General features: G+C 46.9%; 5 protein-coding genes across 5 annotated transcripts; 2 read left to right on the forward strand and 3 right to left on the reverse strand.

Moving 5' to 3' along the window:
- Positions 1-12: 12 nt before the first annotated feature.
- On the forward strand, positions 13-7,144 carry V1508DRAFT_347767 (uncharacterized protein; the record flags this gene model as incomplete). The annotated part of the gene is made up of 11 exons (XM_066936704.1): positions 13-171; positions 232-357; positions 422-517; positions 569-720; positions 777-919; positions 971-1,164; positions 1,215-1,642; positions 1,696-1,876; positions 1,933-2,118; positions 2,176-2,262; positions 2,315-7,144. The coding sequence occupies 11 exons, from the start codon at positions 13-15 to the stop codon at positions 7,142-7,144; spliced, it is 6,582 nt and encodes a 2,193-aa protein (XP_066798717.1).
- Positions 7,145-7,154: 10 nt separating this feature from the next.
- On the reverse strand, positions 7,155-9,759 carry V1508DRAFT_363530 (natural resistance-associated macrophage protein-domain-containing protein). The gene is made up of 3 exons (XM_066937272.1): positions 9,089-9,759; positions 7,694-9,035; positions 7,155-7,639 (listed from the first exon to the last, which is right to left on the reverse strand). The coding sequence occupies exons 1-3, from the start codon at positions 9,717-9,719 to the stop codon at positions 7,603-7,605; spliced, it is 2,010 nt and encodes a 669-aa protein (XP_066798718.1). The 5' UTR covers positions 9,720-9,759; the 3' UTR covers positions 7,155-7,602.
- A 482-nt stretch (positions 9,760-10,241) lies between these two features.
- Positions 10,242-12,593, reverse strand: V1508DRAFT_97540 (Aldehyde/histidinol dehydrogenase). Its single transcript, XM_066943132.1, has 3 exons — positions 11,775-12,593; positions 11,551-11,718; positions 10,242-11,501 (listed from the first exon to the last, which is right to left on the reverse strand). The coding sequence occupies exons 1-3, from the start codon at positions 12,282-12,284 to the stop codon at positions 10,323-10,325; spliced, it is 1,857 nt and encodes a 618-aa protein (XP_066798719.1). The 5' UTR covers positions 12,285-12,593; the 3' UTR covers positions 10,242-10,322.
- V1508DRAFT_408503 (H+-ATPase G subunit-domain-containing protein) lies at positions 12,443-13,546 on the reverse strand. The gene is made up of 5 exons (XM_066939016.1): positions 13,427-13,546; positions 13,293-13,331; positions 13,149-13,191; positions 12,984-13,084; positions 12,443-12,928 (listed from the first exon to the last, which is right to left on the reverse strand). Exons 1-5 carry the CDS (start codon positions 13,427-13,429, stop codon positions 12,764-12,766), a joined length of 351 nt encoding a protein of 116 aa, XP_066798720.1. The 5' UTR covers positions 13,430-13,546; the 3' UTR covers positions 12,443-12,763.
- A 238-nt stretch (positions 13,547-13,784) lies between these two features.
- V1508DRAFT_347950 (uncharacterized protein) lies at positions 13,785-14,090 on the forward strand (the record flags this gene model as incomplete). The annotated part of the gene is made up of 2 exons (XM_066936710.1): positions 13,785-13,880; positions 13,932-14,090. The coding sequence occupies 2 exons, from the start codon at positions 13,785-13,787 to the stop codon at positions 14,088-14,090; spliced, it is 255 nt and encodes an 84-aa protein (XP_066798721.1).
- Positions 14,091-17,187: the final 3,097 nt, after the last annotated feature.

A 17,187-nucleotide genomic window follows, 5' to 3' on the forward strand; every position in this document is an offset into this window, starting at 1 on the left:
GGTGCTTCGAATATGACATATTTGTCTTCGACACAGCTGCCAGTAGATGCTACGTCGTCTAGGGAGGCTTACGAGTCTCGAAAGCTGGAGGCCGACCTTGATAGTGCGATGGGCTTCGATCTGTATGAGGCAGGACCCTCTAAAGTCGGCTGGCTTATTAATATGCACAGTGTATGTGACAAGGATTGAACATTTGTTACAGTGCAATTCAACGTTGCTGATAAGAGTTAGACTGTCATGCAAGAAGGTGACGGAAGTGACGGGATTGCGGCCGTCAACTACTATTTCCTCGGCGAAGACGGCGAGAACTTTAAAGCAACTTTAAAATATGACCCATACTTTCTTATTGGATGCAAGGTACTATTAATTGTTGGCCCGGCACAGGAGCTCAGAAATATGCTAACATAGGTCGGGCAAACAGGCTGGACTCGAGGCCGAAGTTGAAGAGTATATTCGACGGAAGTACGAGGGTTTGGTGAAGACGACGTCCCGAATTGTAAAAGATGACCTGGACATGGTACGTGTTCAGATTTTACATTATGTCTATATACTAATTTACTTGCGACAGCCTAATCATATTGTTGGATATAAGAAGCCTTTTATCCAGATTACTTTCGCCAATGTGAGCAATCTACTGGCAGTTCGCCGAGAGATCATGCCACTTGCAGAGAAGAATAAGAAGATGCTTGACGCGCTGGATGTTTATGCAGAAGTTGCCACGTACGTCTTAAGTTTAGGTTGCCTACAACATATTTTATTTCTGACGTGTGTAACAGAGCTGGCATGGATCTGAATAATGACTTCACCGACATTTCCATCCAAAACAACAAAAACACTCGCGAAGTTGACGTGACAGAGCACATTACCGACGTCCGGGAATATGACGTCCCATACCATGTACGAGTGTCAATTGATAAGGGTATGATTTCTCTGGTGGCTTGGAAAGTAGCAGTTCTGACGCGTCAATTAGACATTCGGATAGGTAAATGGTATACAGTTGAGGCTCTTCATGGGGCCGTAACACTTACAGAGATGCCCGAGCGCCTCGCACGTCCTGATCCTATTGTATTAGCCTTCGACATTGAAACCACGAAGTTGCCGCTGAAGTTTCCCGACGTGCAGATTGATCAAATCATGATGATCTCCTATATGATTGACGGGAATGTAGGTACTGCGTGGTAGATGTCATATATGATACCTATTAACCCCTATAGGGATTCTTGATCACCAACCGTGAGATTGTATCGCAAGATATTGATGACTTCGAATACACACCAAAACCCGAATACGAAGGAGTATTTACGATCTTCAACGAGCCCAACGAGAAGGCTCTTATAGAGCGCTTTTTTGAGCATGTTAAGGAAACAAAGCCTACCGTCATTGTAACATACAATGGTGACTTCTTTGATTGGCCGTTTGTAGAAGGAAGAGCAAGTTACTATGGAATCAACATGTACAACGAGATCGGATTCCAAAAAGATAGCGAGGATGAGTATAAATCTTCCTTTTGCTGTCACATGGACTGCTTCCGATGGGTGAAGCGTGACAGTTACTTGCCTCAAGGAAGCCAGGGTTTGAAGGCAGTCACGACCGTCAAGATGGGCTATGATCCTATTGAGCTTGATCCTGAGCTAATGACGAAGTGAGCATCTGATTGAATTCCTGGATCAATTAATGTTGATTGAATATTCGTAGGTATGCTGCGGAGAGACCGCAGACACTGTCCGAGTATTCAGTTTCAGATGCTGTTGCTACGTACTATCTCTATATGAAATACGTCCATCCGTTTATCTTCTCCCTGTGCAATATTATTCCGCTGAACCCTGACGAAGTGCTTCGGAAAGGCACTGGCACATTGTGTGAAATGCTCCTGATGGTATTGATTCTACATCTACTAAACTTTTGGCTGTTCGTGTACTCTAACTTAATCAGGTGCAAGCTTATAAAGGTCAGATTGTTCTGCCAAACAAGCACAAAGAGGCGGAAGAACGATTCTACGATGGACATTTAATCGAAAGTGAAACATACGTTGGGGGCCATGTTGAAAGTTTAGAAGCTGGAGTCTTCCGAAGTGACATTGCTGTTGAGTTCAATGTTGATCCTGCCGCCATAGACGGAGTATGTACCAGTGTTGATTCACTGTTGAGAGGGAGATGTGCTACTAACAGGTAATAGTTACTGCAAGACTTGGACGCTGCATTGAGATTTTGCATTGAAGTGGAATCGCAAAAGGTTTTCGATGATGTGACAAACTATGAAGAGGTACGTGTGTGCTATTTCCGTAAGATATGTACGGACCCGCTAAGCAGTGCAGATCAAAAAAGAAATCGTGGACAAATTAACCGAATTGAAACAAAACACAAAACGGAAGGAATTCCCGTTGATATACCATCTCGATGTCTCATCTATGTATCCAAACATCATGATCACAAACAGATTGCAACCAGACTCTATGATCGAGGAAGCAGACTGTGCGACGTGCGATTTCAATCGTCCAGGGAAGACATGCGATCGTCGACTTCCGTGGATGTGGCGAGGCGAATTCTTTCCAGCCAAGAAAGACGAGTACAATATGATTAAGCGTGCTCTCGCGGTAGAAAACTTTCCAGGAAAGTATTCGGGTCAGCCACCAAGAATGTTTAGTGACCTGCCAATGTCGGAACAGAATTCGTTGATCAAGAAGCGATTATCCGATTTTTCGCGGAAAATCTATCACAAAATCAAGGAGACAAAGACTGTTGAGAAGGAAGCGATCATATGCCAACGAGAGAATCCTTTCTACGCAGATACCGTACGCGATTTCAGAGACCGCCGTTATGAATATAAGAATAAACACAAGCTTTGGAAACAGAATTTGGATCAAGTCGACAAGACCGACACAGCCGCTCGCGACGAAGCCAAGAAGATGACTGTCCTCTTTGATTCCCTGCAGCTTGCGCACAAGTGCATATTGAACTCTTTCTACGGATATGTGATGCGGAAAGGTTCTCGATGGTACTCGATGGAAATGGCTGGCGTTACATGCCTCACAGGAGCAACAATCATTCAGATGGCACGTGCCTTAGTAGAAAAGATTGGCAGACCTTTGGAACTTGATACAGACGGTATCTGGTGTACATTACCAAAATCTTTTCCCGAGAACTTTACGTTCAATTTAAAGAACGGCAAGAAACTGTTCATTTCGTATCCATGTGCGATGTTGAACAATCTAGTCCACGCAAGGTTTACGAATCACCAGTATCAGACATTAGTCGACCCACTGAATTTCAAATACGAGACCAGGAGTGAGAACAGTATCTTTTTCGAAGTCGACGGTCCTTATAGAGCTATGATTCTGCCCACATCGAAAGAAGAAGACAAGAACCTGAAGAAGCGCTATGCTGTATTTAACAATGACGGTTCATTGGCGGAGCTAAAAGGTTTCGAAGTCAAACGTCGTGGTGAGCTGAAGCTGATCAAGATTTTCCAATCGCAAATTTTTAAAGTGTTCTTGGAAGGATCTACTCTCGAGGAATGTTATGGTCAAGTAGCGAAGGTGTCAAATCGTTGGCTGGATGTAATCGACTCAAAGGGTGCGACATTAACAGACGATGAGCTGATTGATCTCATTTGCGAAAATCGAAGCATGTCACGTACTCTTCAGGAGTACGGCGGGCAAAAATCTACTTCAATTTCCACAGCCAAACGATTAGCAGAGTTTCTGGGTGACCAGATGGTGAAAGACAAAGGTCTCGCCTGCAAGTACATCATCTCCGAGAAGCCACGATCTGCTCCTGTCACCGAACGCGCGATTCCCGTGGCAATATTTTCTGCCGAGGAGTCGGTCAAAAGCCGTTTCCTGCGACGGTGGCTGAGGGATACGTCCATCAGTGATTTCGATCCTCGAGATATCATTGATTGGAACTATTATCGCGACCGACTTTCCTCTGTTATCCAGAAAATCATCACGATTCCTGCGGCGCTTCAAAAAGTACAGAATCCGGTTCCACGGGTAAGGCACCCTGATTGGTTGCATAAGCGTCTCTTGCGACTCGAGAGCAGGCAACAATCTTCGTTAGACTCATTCAAATCGAAAACGGCGCCAATGTCCGACGTCACGAACATTACACGTATTGTGGATCTTGAGGATATCACGACCAGTGGCCCTAGTACTGCGATATCGAAAGTACGAAATCCGGTAGCGAAAGTTATATCGAAGCGGAAAAACTCACAACAAGCCAGCACTGCAGAAGAAATTGAGAATGGGTTTGCGTCTTTACCTGCAGTGAAGTTGTCCATCGACGAAGATTACCCAGAATGGCTAGGCTATATGAAACAGAAATGGAAAATCCAGAGACAGGCACGGCAGCGCCGTCGACATCTGTTTGGCAGCATCCCATCTGGTCATAGAAACAATGTCGGCGAAGTTTCTGGCTTTTTTCGCAACCAGGCTGAAGTCACATACAGCAAGCAATGGCAAATTCTCCAAGTCCGCGAGTCCGAAATACCTGGCGAGCTGAAATGCTGGGTTATGATCGCTGGCAAAATCCAGAATGTCAAGATCCAAGTTCCCCGTAAATTATACGTGGACGTCAATAGCTCTGATATTTCCAGTACTGGCCTCATGGACGCTACAGTGCAAAAAGTTAGTCACACGCTCCCTAACGGCAACAACTCGAACCAACTATTCCGGATCACTATGCCAGAAGAGTTCTACATTCAACAGCGGCAAATGGTAACCGGTTTCTTTGCACATCCCAGTATCGAGGCAGTGTATGAGAGCAATATCGATGCTGTCAATCGTGTAATCTTAGATCTCGGCAACGCGTGTCAAGTTGACATGACACTACGCGGAGTGCTCGGCAAAGGGCTCGAGTCTGGCTTCCAAATGTCATCATTGATAAAATCTCCAGTGGGATCGAACTACCTCTCAGTCGAATCGCTCAAGGTAATGTTTCTGTACCACGTCGTCTCCGGCGACAGGCAAATCTACGCGCTCTTCTCATCTTTTGATGATCAAGCCGAAATTCACGTCTACGAACCATCGTCTCGCCAACATCAGAGTTTCCCAAACATGGAGATAGTGTACCAAGAGCAATACCGGCTGCTGCAAGAGCGCGAGGCAATCTCAAATGAGAGTTTCATTGCACAAGAGAAACTTCACTTCTCTATTAATCAATCCTCGAGCATGAAGAAGATTAAGAAAGCCATCGCGACGCGCTTGAACATGCTCTATTCCGATTCCAACAAGCAAGCCATTCTCGCGCTTATAAGTCCCCGACCCAAACACATTGAAAACGACTTTACAGTGGCTCGCGATATGCCTGTGCTCAACTTCAATGCGTCCACGGCGGATAGCTCATTGCCGTCCCTGGGATGGCAACTTCCCTTTGCGCGCAGAGTCGTACTACATTATCTCGGCCTTGGACAACAAATTGCGCAGCTACTCAATATTGCGCGATACTCCGACATTCCAATGGGTAACCTGAAAAGCGACGACGTACGCTTCGTGATTGATGTACAATATGCCAGGAAACTCCAAGAAGCAAACGTCATCTTATGGTGGTCACCGACCCCCTATGCCGACCACGGCGGCAAAGAGAAGGACCAGTCGTTGTTGACAACCGAGAACATGGAAATGCCGGTATTCAACAATTCGAGTTCGTACGACTCTGTGTGCGTGGAACTGTCAGTCAAGAACCTGGCAATTAACACCGTCCTTACTTCCGCACTCATCAACGAGATGGAAGGTTCCGACAGTGCAAATTTGAGTGTCACCGGTACCGGTGCACTGACCGAAAATGCTAGCATGTCATTCATGGAAAACGCGTCCTCCGCACCCGCCATCGCCGTGTTACGGGACCTCGTGAAACAATGGTGGGAGGAAGCGGTCAATGCTAACCAAAACGCGGATATCATGGTCAACAATTTCGTGCACTGGGTCTCTAGCACAGAATCATTCCTGTATGATCCTGTACTGCAATACCACGTTCGCAACCTGTCTCGCAAAGCACTTTTGCAACTTCTTGCCGAATTCCGTCGGGTTGGTTCGCGCATCGTGTTTGCAGAGCAAAACCGAGCTGTTATCCAAACCGGCAAGACCAATACCGGCACCGCGTACGCATACACACAATATATCGTCAAATCGATCCGCGCGAAGCCTCTGTTCAATTTCCTGGATATCGAGATAGTACAATATTGGGATTACCTCCTCTGGATGGACGACGCGAACTACGGCGGCTTCGCATGCACGACGGTGACGGATGATAATGCGCACCAGTATGCATTGCGGATGTGTTGGCAAATTAAGAGCTTTCTTCCCAGTATGCTGCAGAACGAGTTTTCGTTGTGGATCGAGGAATTCATGGAACATATGCACAGTGCGAAGACGGTGCAGATGCAGTCTACACCGTCTGCGACGCCACGTCCGACTCAATTGCGACAACCACAAAGTGAGGATGATTATTTCGGTAAAGGTGTAATCACAGCGATGAAGAAAGCGTTGTACAGGAGGATTCAACAGCTCGTGCGACGGCAGGCCGAGGCGTCCATGAACGAGCTTGCCGCAGCGGAATTCGAATTCCCTGAACTTCCGGGATCGCATCTGCGACTCTCGAATGCATCGTTGGAGTTAGTCAAGTGGCTTTGCGCCGTGTTCGGTCTTGCGCAAGATCTGAATCTGGAAGTCCGCATGATGCGTCGCGATCTCCTCAGTCTCTTCGAAGTCCGGGAATTCAGCGACGCGGGGATATTCAAGAATCCCAGCACATCGCTCAAGATTTCGCAAATTTGCAGGTCCTGCAACTTTGAGGCTGATCTGGATTTCTGTCGCGACGAGAGTTTGATGCCGACCGAAGCCGAAAAATACCGGTTGTGGAATTGCAAACACTGCGGACAGGAATACGATCGACTGGCAATCGAGGAGCACATGATTAGTAACGTACAGACTTTGCTTACTAAGTACCAGACGCAAGACCTGCGATGTTCAAAGTGCAAGCAGGTACGAGCGGATACTTTGTCAGAGCATTGTTCGTGTTCTGGTGCTTGGGAATTAACAATGTCGGCCGATGATATAAGAAAGAAGTTTGATGTCTATAGACGCATTGGACAGTTTTATGGATTGCGCATGTTAGATAATTTGATGGCTCACGTTTGGGAAAACTAGATTTTAATTACGTTTATGGTGCATGGTATTGTGACATTAATGCATTTGATTTGTGTGTGTACTATAAATGAATGAGTATTGCATTTGCGTAATTGTAGCGAAGCCGTCCGGATTACACGACTCTAGGCTACGTCGCATATTGTTGCAGCAGTCGATAAACGCCTAAAATTAGGTTTGGTTTAATAAGCAAGCAATTATACCAAAAAATGAGCTTTCACCGCTCTCAACTATTGATTTCTAAATGCAGCCGATACATTATAGTAGTTGAATATGCACCCCATTTTAAGTCGAACATTTCTAGAAAAGAGTAGCAAAACTCCATTCCTCCTGGCAACACCCATATAGTAGGGCGTGCACTACCAGTCATTCCCCATTAATCATACGCATATTTTTATTATTGAGCATTATTCGTCAATGTGCAGATTGAATTACACATTAACTCACCGGCTAACTGTGAACTATGCCTCGCCCAAGCCGAGAAGGACAATAAGGTACCTAGAACGACGTCAGCCTAATTATTTGGCAACTGCTGATCAGATAGAAACTCACACGTTGAGACCGCAAATGAAAAGCCAGATCAAGACGCCGGAAATAGTAACTAGCCAGTTATTGGAAAGATCTGCGTACTCGAAGTCACGGCGCGCTTCGAGTTCGAAGTTGGGCTCATCTTCAACATCTGCCGCAGTATCGGGAGTGGCAAGAAGTGGTACACGCATGTACTTCTTGCGACAAGTGAAATAAATTAATGGTGCCGAGACGAACGGAAGAAGGATTGAGAGGATGACTTGGGACAAATTTAGGACTTCGGCAAGACCTTCGCGGCCAACGGCTCCTGCAACAACAATGCAAGGAACAATCGCGACAGCACGGGTAATCAGACGGCGCAACCACGGGCGCATTGTCCAGTGGAGAAATCCTTCGGAAACCATCTGGCCGGCTAGTGTGCAAACGATGCCAGCGGATTGGCCGGAAAACAAGAGGGCAAGAGCAAAGACGGTACCAGCTGCTTTAGAGAGGTGGGTAGAAAGCATGTCATGGATAGAGAAAAGATCGGCATTAGCCGCTCCCGGTGCATCGGAAAGAGTCGCTCCGGAAACTATAAGGATAGCTGAGTTGACAAAGAGAGCGAATGAAACAAGCGATAGAGCAAGCTCCACAATCGAGTATCGCAGAGCATGGCGAATGGCATCTAAGGACGGACGGTACTTGATGTCTTCAAGCGAATCGTTAGGACTGGATGTGAAATTGCCTTCCTTTTCATCGTATTCACGCAACCTAGGCTGCACGAGTCCAGAGCCGAGATAGAGACTGTGAGGCATGACAGTAGCACCGAGAATACCGCAAGAGTAGTACAAACCCTGGCTAGAAACGACAGTCTTCGACGGCAAAAAACCTCTGAACACTTCACCAGCAGAAGTTCCTTTGATATTGCCAAGCTCGACACAAAAACAAATAACGACGGCAAGAACCAAGAATGCGACGGCATACTCAAACCAGCGGACACCTTTGAGGGACCCATTGGGCCTGTAGGCTACTAGCACAATGAGGACGTCGATAATGGTGATTGCAACGCCAGCGACAAGAGGAATCTTAAACAGGATGTTAAGTGAAATAGCAGTTCCAATGACCTCAGCCAAGTCGGTAGCAATAATCGCCGTTTCAGCTAAAATATAGAGAATGACACAAAGCCAGCGCGGAAAGTGGGCACGGCAATTCTGGGCAAGATCAAGACCGGTGACGCTGCCAAGTTTAGCACAGAGCGCCTGGAGGAAGATGGCAAATATGTTGGAGAGCATGACGACGAACAAGAGGTCATAGCGGAACATTGCGCCTGCAGCGACATCTGTAGAGTAGTTACCAGGATCAATATAGGCAACAGAGATCATAAAACCTACTACGAATTAGCAATGGCCAGGAACGCTGATACTTGGTTAATTGACGTACCGGGACCAATAAAGCCAAGATATTTCATAAACATAGCCTTTGCTTTATAGTATACGCTACCATATGAGGTGTTAGGATCAGGGAACCGCCTTCCCCCGAAGGAAGAATATACGGAAGCATTTCCTAAACGATGAGAACCGAGGCCTGAACTGGTGGTGTAGCTGTTGACACCGTCTAGTACATGTGCACCTTTGACAGGACGGAAACTGTCGATTGAACTCATTTCGTATTCCGGCACGATGTCCGGAGTGTACACATCGCGTACGGATGACCGGGCTCTGTGTGACCTGCTGACGGCAGAGCGACGTGAATCGTCGCCTGTGCCGTGCGGCAGAATGCCGTCTAACGGAGGCGATAGGGCTGATGAGCCCGCAGTCGGTCCGTCATCAGCAGAGAGAGAGACGAGGTCCGGGTTTTTGCGCGACGCTCTATCGGCGTACATGTTGGACGAGCGATTTGTGGTGAGTTCGTTGTCGTACAGCCTCGGGCTCTGGTTGAACTGCTCGTTACCTGTGGGCTCTGGGTCGCGCGTTGGACAATTCATCGTTGCGGGCGGGCGTGTAGCGAGAGCTGTTTGATAACAATGGGGGAAGTGACGGAGGATGTGCTGTACAAAATGTACGACCATCATGGAGGCGACCTCCTATTTGCGTCCTGCGGCGTAAGTCGGACCCGCCGCAACACTCTTTCGGACCCGCATACCATTAAGGTATCCGATTGGACACTTTTCATAAACGAGTAGCCCGAGTTTGAAAACAGCTGCTGTCACTATCTAACTTGATTACTATTTCCTATTCTACTTTTATAAACAGGCCTAACATAGTGTGCCTAGCTAGAGCACACAACTTTGGAAGCCATCATGAGCGAAGAGCCGTGCCTGCTGCCAGCCACAAGCACAGTAGCCGAGAACATGAGCAAATTAACCCGGGTCTGGTAATGATACCCGTGGCCCAAAAAGGAACAGGCTGACACAAGTGCGGCGCGGCACGACCCCCGGAAGATTGCAGCGGCGCGGCGTATAACGGGTTGCTATCTGTCACATTCCCGAGATCCTTACCCTTTTTGCCGATCATCACAATACCGACGATTTGTTGCAAGTCACCTTATAAAAACTATATCGTAGCGAAAATTGCAGAAACAGTCCCGCATTATCCGACGATTACGGATTATTTCCTGTCATTCCCATAATTATGCAATTATCTTTCGTTAACTTACAAGATTACCGTAATATAAATCACTTCACATTAGCCAACAGCTGCAGTAGATTTAACGCAAACTCTTTCGCGCTTCCCGCGTACGCGGCCGCGTTCATCGCCCGCACAAACTTCCACGCCTTCTTCACACTTTTCATAGGGTAGTCGACCACCGACGGAATACTCGTGCTGATTCCCGGGAACCGGTCTCTGCATATACTCTTCGCAAGGCAGAGCGTCCGCAAGCCTTCCTCTCCACCAAACTTACCATATCCAGAATCATTAACGCCTCCGAATGGTAGCTGGCACACGTAGAATGTAGCAAAGTCATTCACGGCGATATTCCCCGTCTTCATCTCCCGCACAACTTTTTCAGTCGCAGCACTTCCCCGTTTGCCAAATACCGCTCCTCCCAGACCGAACTTTGTTGAATTTGCGATCCGGATCGCGTCATCGGTATTTTTCGCTTTCATTAAAACCATGACAGGTGCGAATGTCTCACTCCTGGCAATCTCCATCTCTGGAGTAACATCCATTAACAGAGTTGGCTGAAAATATGACCCCAGAGGATGTTCAGGATGTTCGTATCTCTTCCCCCCACAACTCAACTTCGCGCCGTTCTTGACTGCATCAGCAATCAGTCCTTCTAAAACATCAAATCGAGAATCGTTGATCATGGCGCCCATGTCAACGTTCGCGTCGTCGTCCAGAGACGAACCTAGACAAAGCTGTGGCACTCGCTTTGTTAAAACTTTAACCAGTGCGTCATATGCCTTTGGTTCACAAATAATCCTTTCAATGCCTATACAGTTCTGACCTGCAGATTGGAACGACCCGCGCATAAGGACTGAGGCGAGCGCGTCACACCGGGACCACGACGCGAGATGCTCATCGAGAACAATAGCTGCATCCTTTCCGCCGAGTTCCACTGTCACCGGTGTTAACGACGAAGCTGCAGCGGCCAGGACCTTGTGCGCGACTGGCTTGGAGCCGATGAAGGTTGCGTGAGAAATGTCGGGATGTGACGTGAGATAATCGATATCGCTCGGCCAAGGACACACAAGCTGGACAAGATCTTGCGAGTGGCCGCAAATGGAAAGACACGTCTGAACCATTTCGACAAAATATCGCGAGGACCATACAACTGACTCCGAACACTTGACTATTATGCCGTTGCCGGAGAAAATAGACGAGATAATGGGATTCAAGATATTATGCAACTGGTCCATATTAGTATAGACCCTGTCTGGTTGATGCGATAATTCATACCGGGTAGTTCCATGAAACAAGAGCAAGCACGACACCTAGAGGTTCGTACGCAACCTCTGCGGTTTTGTACCTGATCAACAAATTCGCCGGTCCAGGTCGAGAAGACGGTCGCAGTGCCCGCTCACCGTATTTCAATGTCCACGCTAACTTCTCCAGAGTCACCATGACCTGCAATAATTAGTTCCAAAAATTCTCTTTCAGCGGGGCTACTCTAAGTGACATACCTCCCCAAGCGCTGCATCGACCATAGTCTTTCCGCTATCCCTGCACGCGATTCGAACAATTTCGTCCTGATTCTTCTTCAAAAACTGCAGAAACACCCTTAACACGATCTTCCTCTCCTGGAACGATGTATTTTTCCACACATCCTGCGCTTTTTGGCACTTCTCCACTGCAATATCAATGTCCTCCCTCGTCGACGCCGGCACCCGAGCTAAAAACTGGCCAGTCGCTGGACAGTAACAATGAATAAGATCTGGCTGACTTGGATTATAGACTGACGGCTTTGACGGCGCGTCGGCTGGTGAAGAACGCTGCGACCAATTCGGCTGACATTCTGCTGGAAACTTGTAGTTATATATAAAATTGTACGGCCCCGGTGGGAGTGAAGGCTGCCAAACGAATACGGCTGTCCAGACTGTCGCTATCACGAAGGTCGCGCAGACGACGTACCAGGACTTTGCGAAGTCCCCAATTGTTGTGGCTAGGTCTAGGAGGTGTTCTGGCAAGCTCATGGCGGTTCAGAGCATTCAGAAACTAATTAATAAACAAGCTTGCAAGAGGAATCTCAGTGCCACTTTAGTTTACTGAGTACAATTGACCAATGAACTACAATTTGGACCTACAGCGCACTATAAAAGTTGATCGCGCCATATAAACGACTTCCAAATGAGCGACTGAAGCAAGGGTAAATTAGAGACCAGTCTAACTTTAATTAATAATAACGGTCGCGAACTCTGCAGTCATGTCATAGACGACTCTAAATTCTTCGGAGTCATCGTGTCATGACTATTGATAAGAAGTAATAAATTTACAACAAGAAAACTAAGAGTAAGCAAGAAGAACCAATTTACCGATTTACATTAAATGACTTTGTCCGCAATACGTAAACAGGCGACACCAACCAACTCGATTTTCATCTGACATCGTCTCTTCCAAAACCATATTATTCCCTGCATGCAAAAAATTATAAATGAATCCGGAAGTGATGCGTTCATTGAGAGTTAATGTGAAGAGTGGGCTTCGGGGTTGCAATGGCCTCTATCAACTGAGCAACGACCTTATCCTTGGCCGTGGCGGCCGCTTCCTTGATGGCAATCAACTCGGACTGGACGCTGGCGTTGGCTTCCTCCTCAGCCTTGCTGTTTGAGCTCGAGTGCTACATCAGACCAGTCAGTGTGCGTTCTACGGCCAGGTGCAAAAGTGTGACGTACCTCGGTCTCGAACTTCTTGAACTCAACCTCCTTTGCACTCTTATAGGCCTCAATCTCCTTGATCGCCTCGGTACGGGCATCCTTTAGCTTTTGAGTTCGGTCTATAAAATTGTTAGTCATCACCACCGACATCAGTTATCTAATTAAAAAAAGGTTATCACGTACAGGCTCTGGCTTTCGCAACAATAGCTTGCGCTTCCTTCTCAGCCTATTATAAATTTAGTCAATTTCCATCTCCTATTATTCGCTCCTCATTCTTCTAATTCCGCGAGAACTGCGATTTTATCTCTCATTCAACACCGAACGTACCTCAAGAAGAGTCTGGATTCCAGTAGAACTCTGAGCGGACTAAACCAGAAGAACCTGTTAGCTCACACTCCAATTTCACAACACTTTTCTCCAAACAAAATTAGTGCCCCAATACGCAATTATTCAATAAGTACCATTGTGAATTATGAGGAGAGTATGCTATGCAACTGAAGCACTTGTAATGAAAAGATGGTAGAATTGCTTCTTCGTCCTGAAACGATTCCAACTGTTCCCAAGCAAATGAATGATAAAGGCCGTTGGCGTGACACATGGGCGGTATGTCACAACTGGTCACGTTTAGTTGTGATCATAAGAATTCTCAGTATCGTGGCTCACAAATTGACCACGTGCCAGGTGTGACAAGTTGTGATCCCTGAATGGTTCGTCTAACCGCGAAGTCGCCGAGTCAGGAATTACTGCTCGAGGTCGGCCACGTTCACAACCTACTCGGGGATTCCTTAGACGGATAAGTATTAATATTCCGACCGAAGGATGTCAAGAGCTTCCAAAGTCACTCTAGCGTTGACGTCGTTGTCGGCGGTGGGTATCATCTACGGCGTTCATTTCATTCAAGAAGCCGAGCAACAGGTATTTATTATCCACGTCACGGTTGTACCATTATCTCTAACCGCAGTTAAGTCGATGTACCAGGGTGTGGTCAAGGATAATGAGAGACAGCGGATTAAGCAAGAGCGAGCAGAGGAGCTACGGATGCAACAGGCATTACAGAAGGAGTACGAAATGATTCAACCTGTTGCTGATAGACCGAAGAGTCTTCGCAAAGACGGGACGCTGTAATCGTGAGCTTAAGTGCCCGTCTAGTCATGAAAGTCCGGCCAATACTAGTTCTACCGCGTTAATGACAAAGATATACAAGCGATAACAAGCCGCAGAAGATGCCGCTATTTAAAAAAGGGTGCGTTCGCAGGTTTTTAATCCCATTGATCGTATGTTAATAATTGAAAGAGAAGGTCTTGGATCTATTTCCTATGGATATTGGCGTCGTCCTTAATAGTAAGGTCGCGTAGAAGCGACATTGTCCATAAGACGTCTTATTCGGATATCGTTTGACACTTATAGATCATGGACTGGATGGTTTTAATAACGTGATGGTATGGAGCGGGTCTTCAGCTTGCAGTCTCAGCTTTGAAAATTAGTCCATCACAATAAACGTTATAGTATTTGTATCTTTCAGAGAACTGGCCCCTCTCTATGACGATATCGACGCTTCAGCAGCAGAGTTACTGATGGACGTACTGCATGTTCTGGTAACGAACCAATTATGATTCAGTAACCACTTCTGACTCTGGCTTTAATCTTTCCGGCACCTGTAATTCAGGAATCTAGAGGTTCTAGAAATTAGGTCGCAAAACTGAGAGCAGGACACGTGAACTAGAAAGTGTAGGAACCAGTCATACAGGAGGAGAACTTTTTGATTGATTATGACATCACAGCATAGATTTAGGCCCGTAAAATCATTGTTAACCTCATGACGTTCTATTGTCCAAAAATGCCCTATCTAGTTTCAATCCACATCCCTATGCAAAGGCACATGTTTCGCACAAGGAATCTACATCTACTGAATCCTACAGTACGCAATCCCCTCACCAAATACCACATATACAGCTGTGGTGAATATCGACATCCGCCGCCTTTCTTACGACCCGAAATTAGCGGTTATATTTTATTTCGCGGTACCAAACCCATAACAATATGATCGGCATATGTAAAGACACCTAAACCGATGAGCTTTGAAGATTGAACTCTGCCGATATCAAATTTAAAGATTGAATTCAAGCCTCCTGCTTCCGACATCCCAGGATTTCGTCTAATCATTCAGGATGGTGCAATTTCGTGCCGGCGAGTGGGCCATCGTGGAAAAAGCAGGAAAGTTATGACAGACATGTCATATTAGCAGCGAATTAGCATCGTATCAACTTGAAGAGCTTCAACTGTATGCCGGTCAATAGCGACGGCCATCCTCTCCGACGGCCGAATGCGACGCGACGACTTCCCCCAACAGTTATATACAACATACAGTTGTAAAGTGCACAATTGGATGACTTCAAAGTCGTCTCGTCGAATCGTCAATTTGAGCACACCTTCCGTACCCCTGGATCTCCACAATGCATTATTATCAATTGCTCAATGGAAGGCCGCGAGAACAGCTCCCATAACAGACTGGCGCTTGCAGTTGGCAGGTGATGGCCTGCAGTTCAACTGGCATATGTGGCACGTGAGGAACGATATGAACATTGTCGGCACTACATTAACGCTAGAATTTCAAACTGCTATGTCAGGTACAGATTGTCAGCAGATTATTTCTGGTTTCTGTGCGTTCCGCCTGATTATCGAGATCTCCAACGTGTCCCCGCTGCTGCAGCTCTTCCTTCATGATTGACGGCAATGGGCGTCGCCGAATTAGATCCAAGACGGCGAGGACCACTGCCACTTGGTCCCAGTACCGATTCCAGCGACGCCTTCTCAACAAGACAAGGGAGTATTTGTGGTGGCAGCTAGTGCTGGTGAGGTACAGCACCAAGGCGGCGGGAGGGGAGACTGTGAAAGGCTAAGATCCTTCTGGCACATGCGAGCGCGCTCAAGCCCGTCGGGAGTGTAGAGGCTTGTCTCCTTGCCATCTGGCTTCATGTGGTATCGGATCTCGGCGTTTGGTCTGAAATGTCAAAATGTCGAATTTTCTATCTAATATAAGCATTTGTCAACATATGATACAAAGGTATTGTTCACTACCAGACTCATGAGCTTATTGCAACTGAATTGACGGTACACATCCCTTACACAGCCACAATGGCTAAGTTGTGAAAATCCCTCGCTTCCAGAAAATGCCGGCGACTGGCAGCCAAACCCTTACCCATATATTAGCGTTGTGCAGGGATCCGATGACATTTTAGCTGCCGGTCGAGCCACATTGGGTCTCTCCGCCGGGTGTGGACGAAGGGAGGTGCTTGCTTGCTGTGTGGGGTTTGGGTTTACAGTTTGCGTGTAGTGTAACATCCACAGCTAATACTGGAATATTGGTCTTGCTGTCTCACGCGTGCAAGGTTCGCTGGCAATTATCGTGCCATTGCAGACAGTGACGGTTTATCGACTCGAATGCGAAGTGTATAAACGACTTTCTTGAGGAACGACTTTCTTGAGGGTGGTCAAGATCAATAGGTCAATCTCAGCCTGATGGTTTGATCACTTTTCGAATTCCTGTAAAATGTTCAACTCACGCTCAGGATTTCAGGACTCTTCTTGTATAGCGCGTCTTGAGTAATTCAAGGCACCAGCGCTTGGTCTCCATATATTTGACACTCGAGCGATATTGAGAAAAGCGGCACCAAGGCAGAGTTTGAAATTGCACTCACAACGAAGAGTGATATCGGTCATGCTTGAGTTTGTACCGGTATTGGTCGAATACTGTCTGTGGCGGATAGTCTATGCGTGGGTAGCAGTCTAGTCGAAGGGTACCTACCTGCAATTCGGTGCCCCTTCTGCGGAGGGGAGATGCGGAGATGATTGGCATGTGGACTATGGAAAACTGACTGTGAATGGGCTAGAACAGTTTACCGGTCAGAGCCTGATCGTATTCTCATTCTGAAGAGCTCACACGGTTCTGCTTTCGTAATATATCACGGAATGGTTGCAGCTGCTGGGTGCAATGTGGCTGCGTGTGCTGGGCTGGTGTAGGGCATTGTTTCGTTGGAAGTGTCGGAGAATTAGAATCTGTGGAATTCTCGTGTCATTTCGGCGACAGCATGTATACTGCACTGCGTGTCACGTGATATGATTGGAATATTCTTTGGTACTGTTTGACATTGAGATTGTGCTGTGGGTATTTTGGCAATTAATGAGCACGAGTTTTCCGTGCAGGAGTGGAGGCGGACGGGTT

Source organism: Lipomyces doorenjongii, assembly GCF_038497915.1.
Source record: "Lipomyces doorenjongii strain NRRL Y-27504 unplaced genomic scaffold V1508scaffold_2, whole genome shotgun sequence".
In the NCBI taxonomy this organism is placed as follows: domain Eukaryota; kingdom Fungi; phylum Ascomycota; class Lipomycetes; order Lipomycetales; family Lipomycetaceae; genus Lipomyces; species Lipomyces doorenjongii.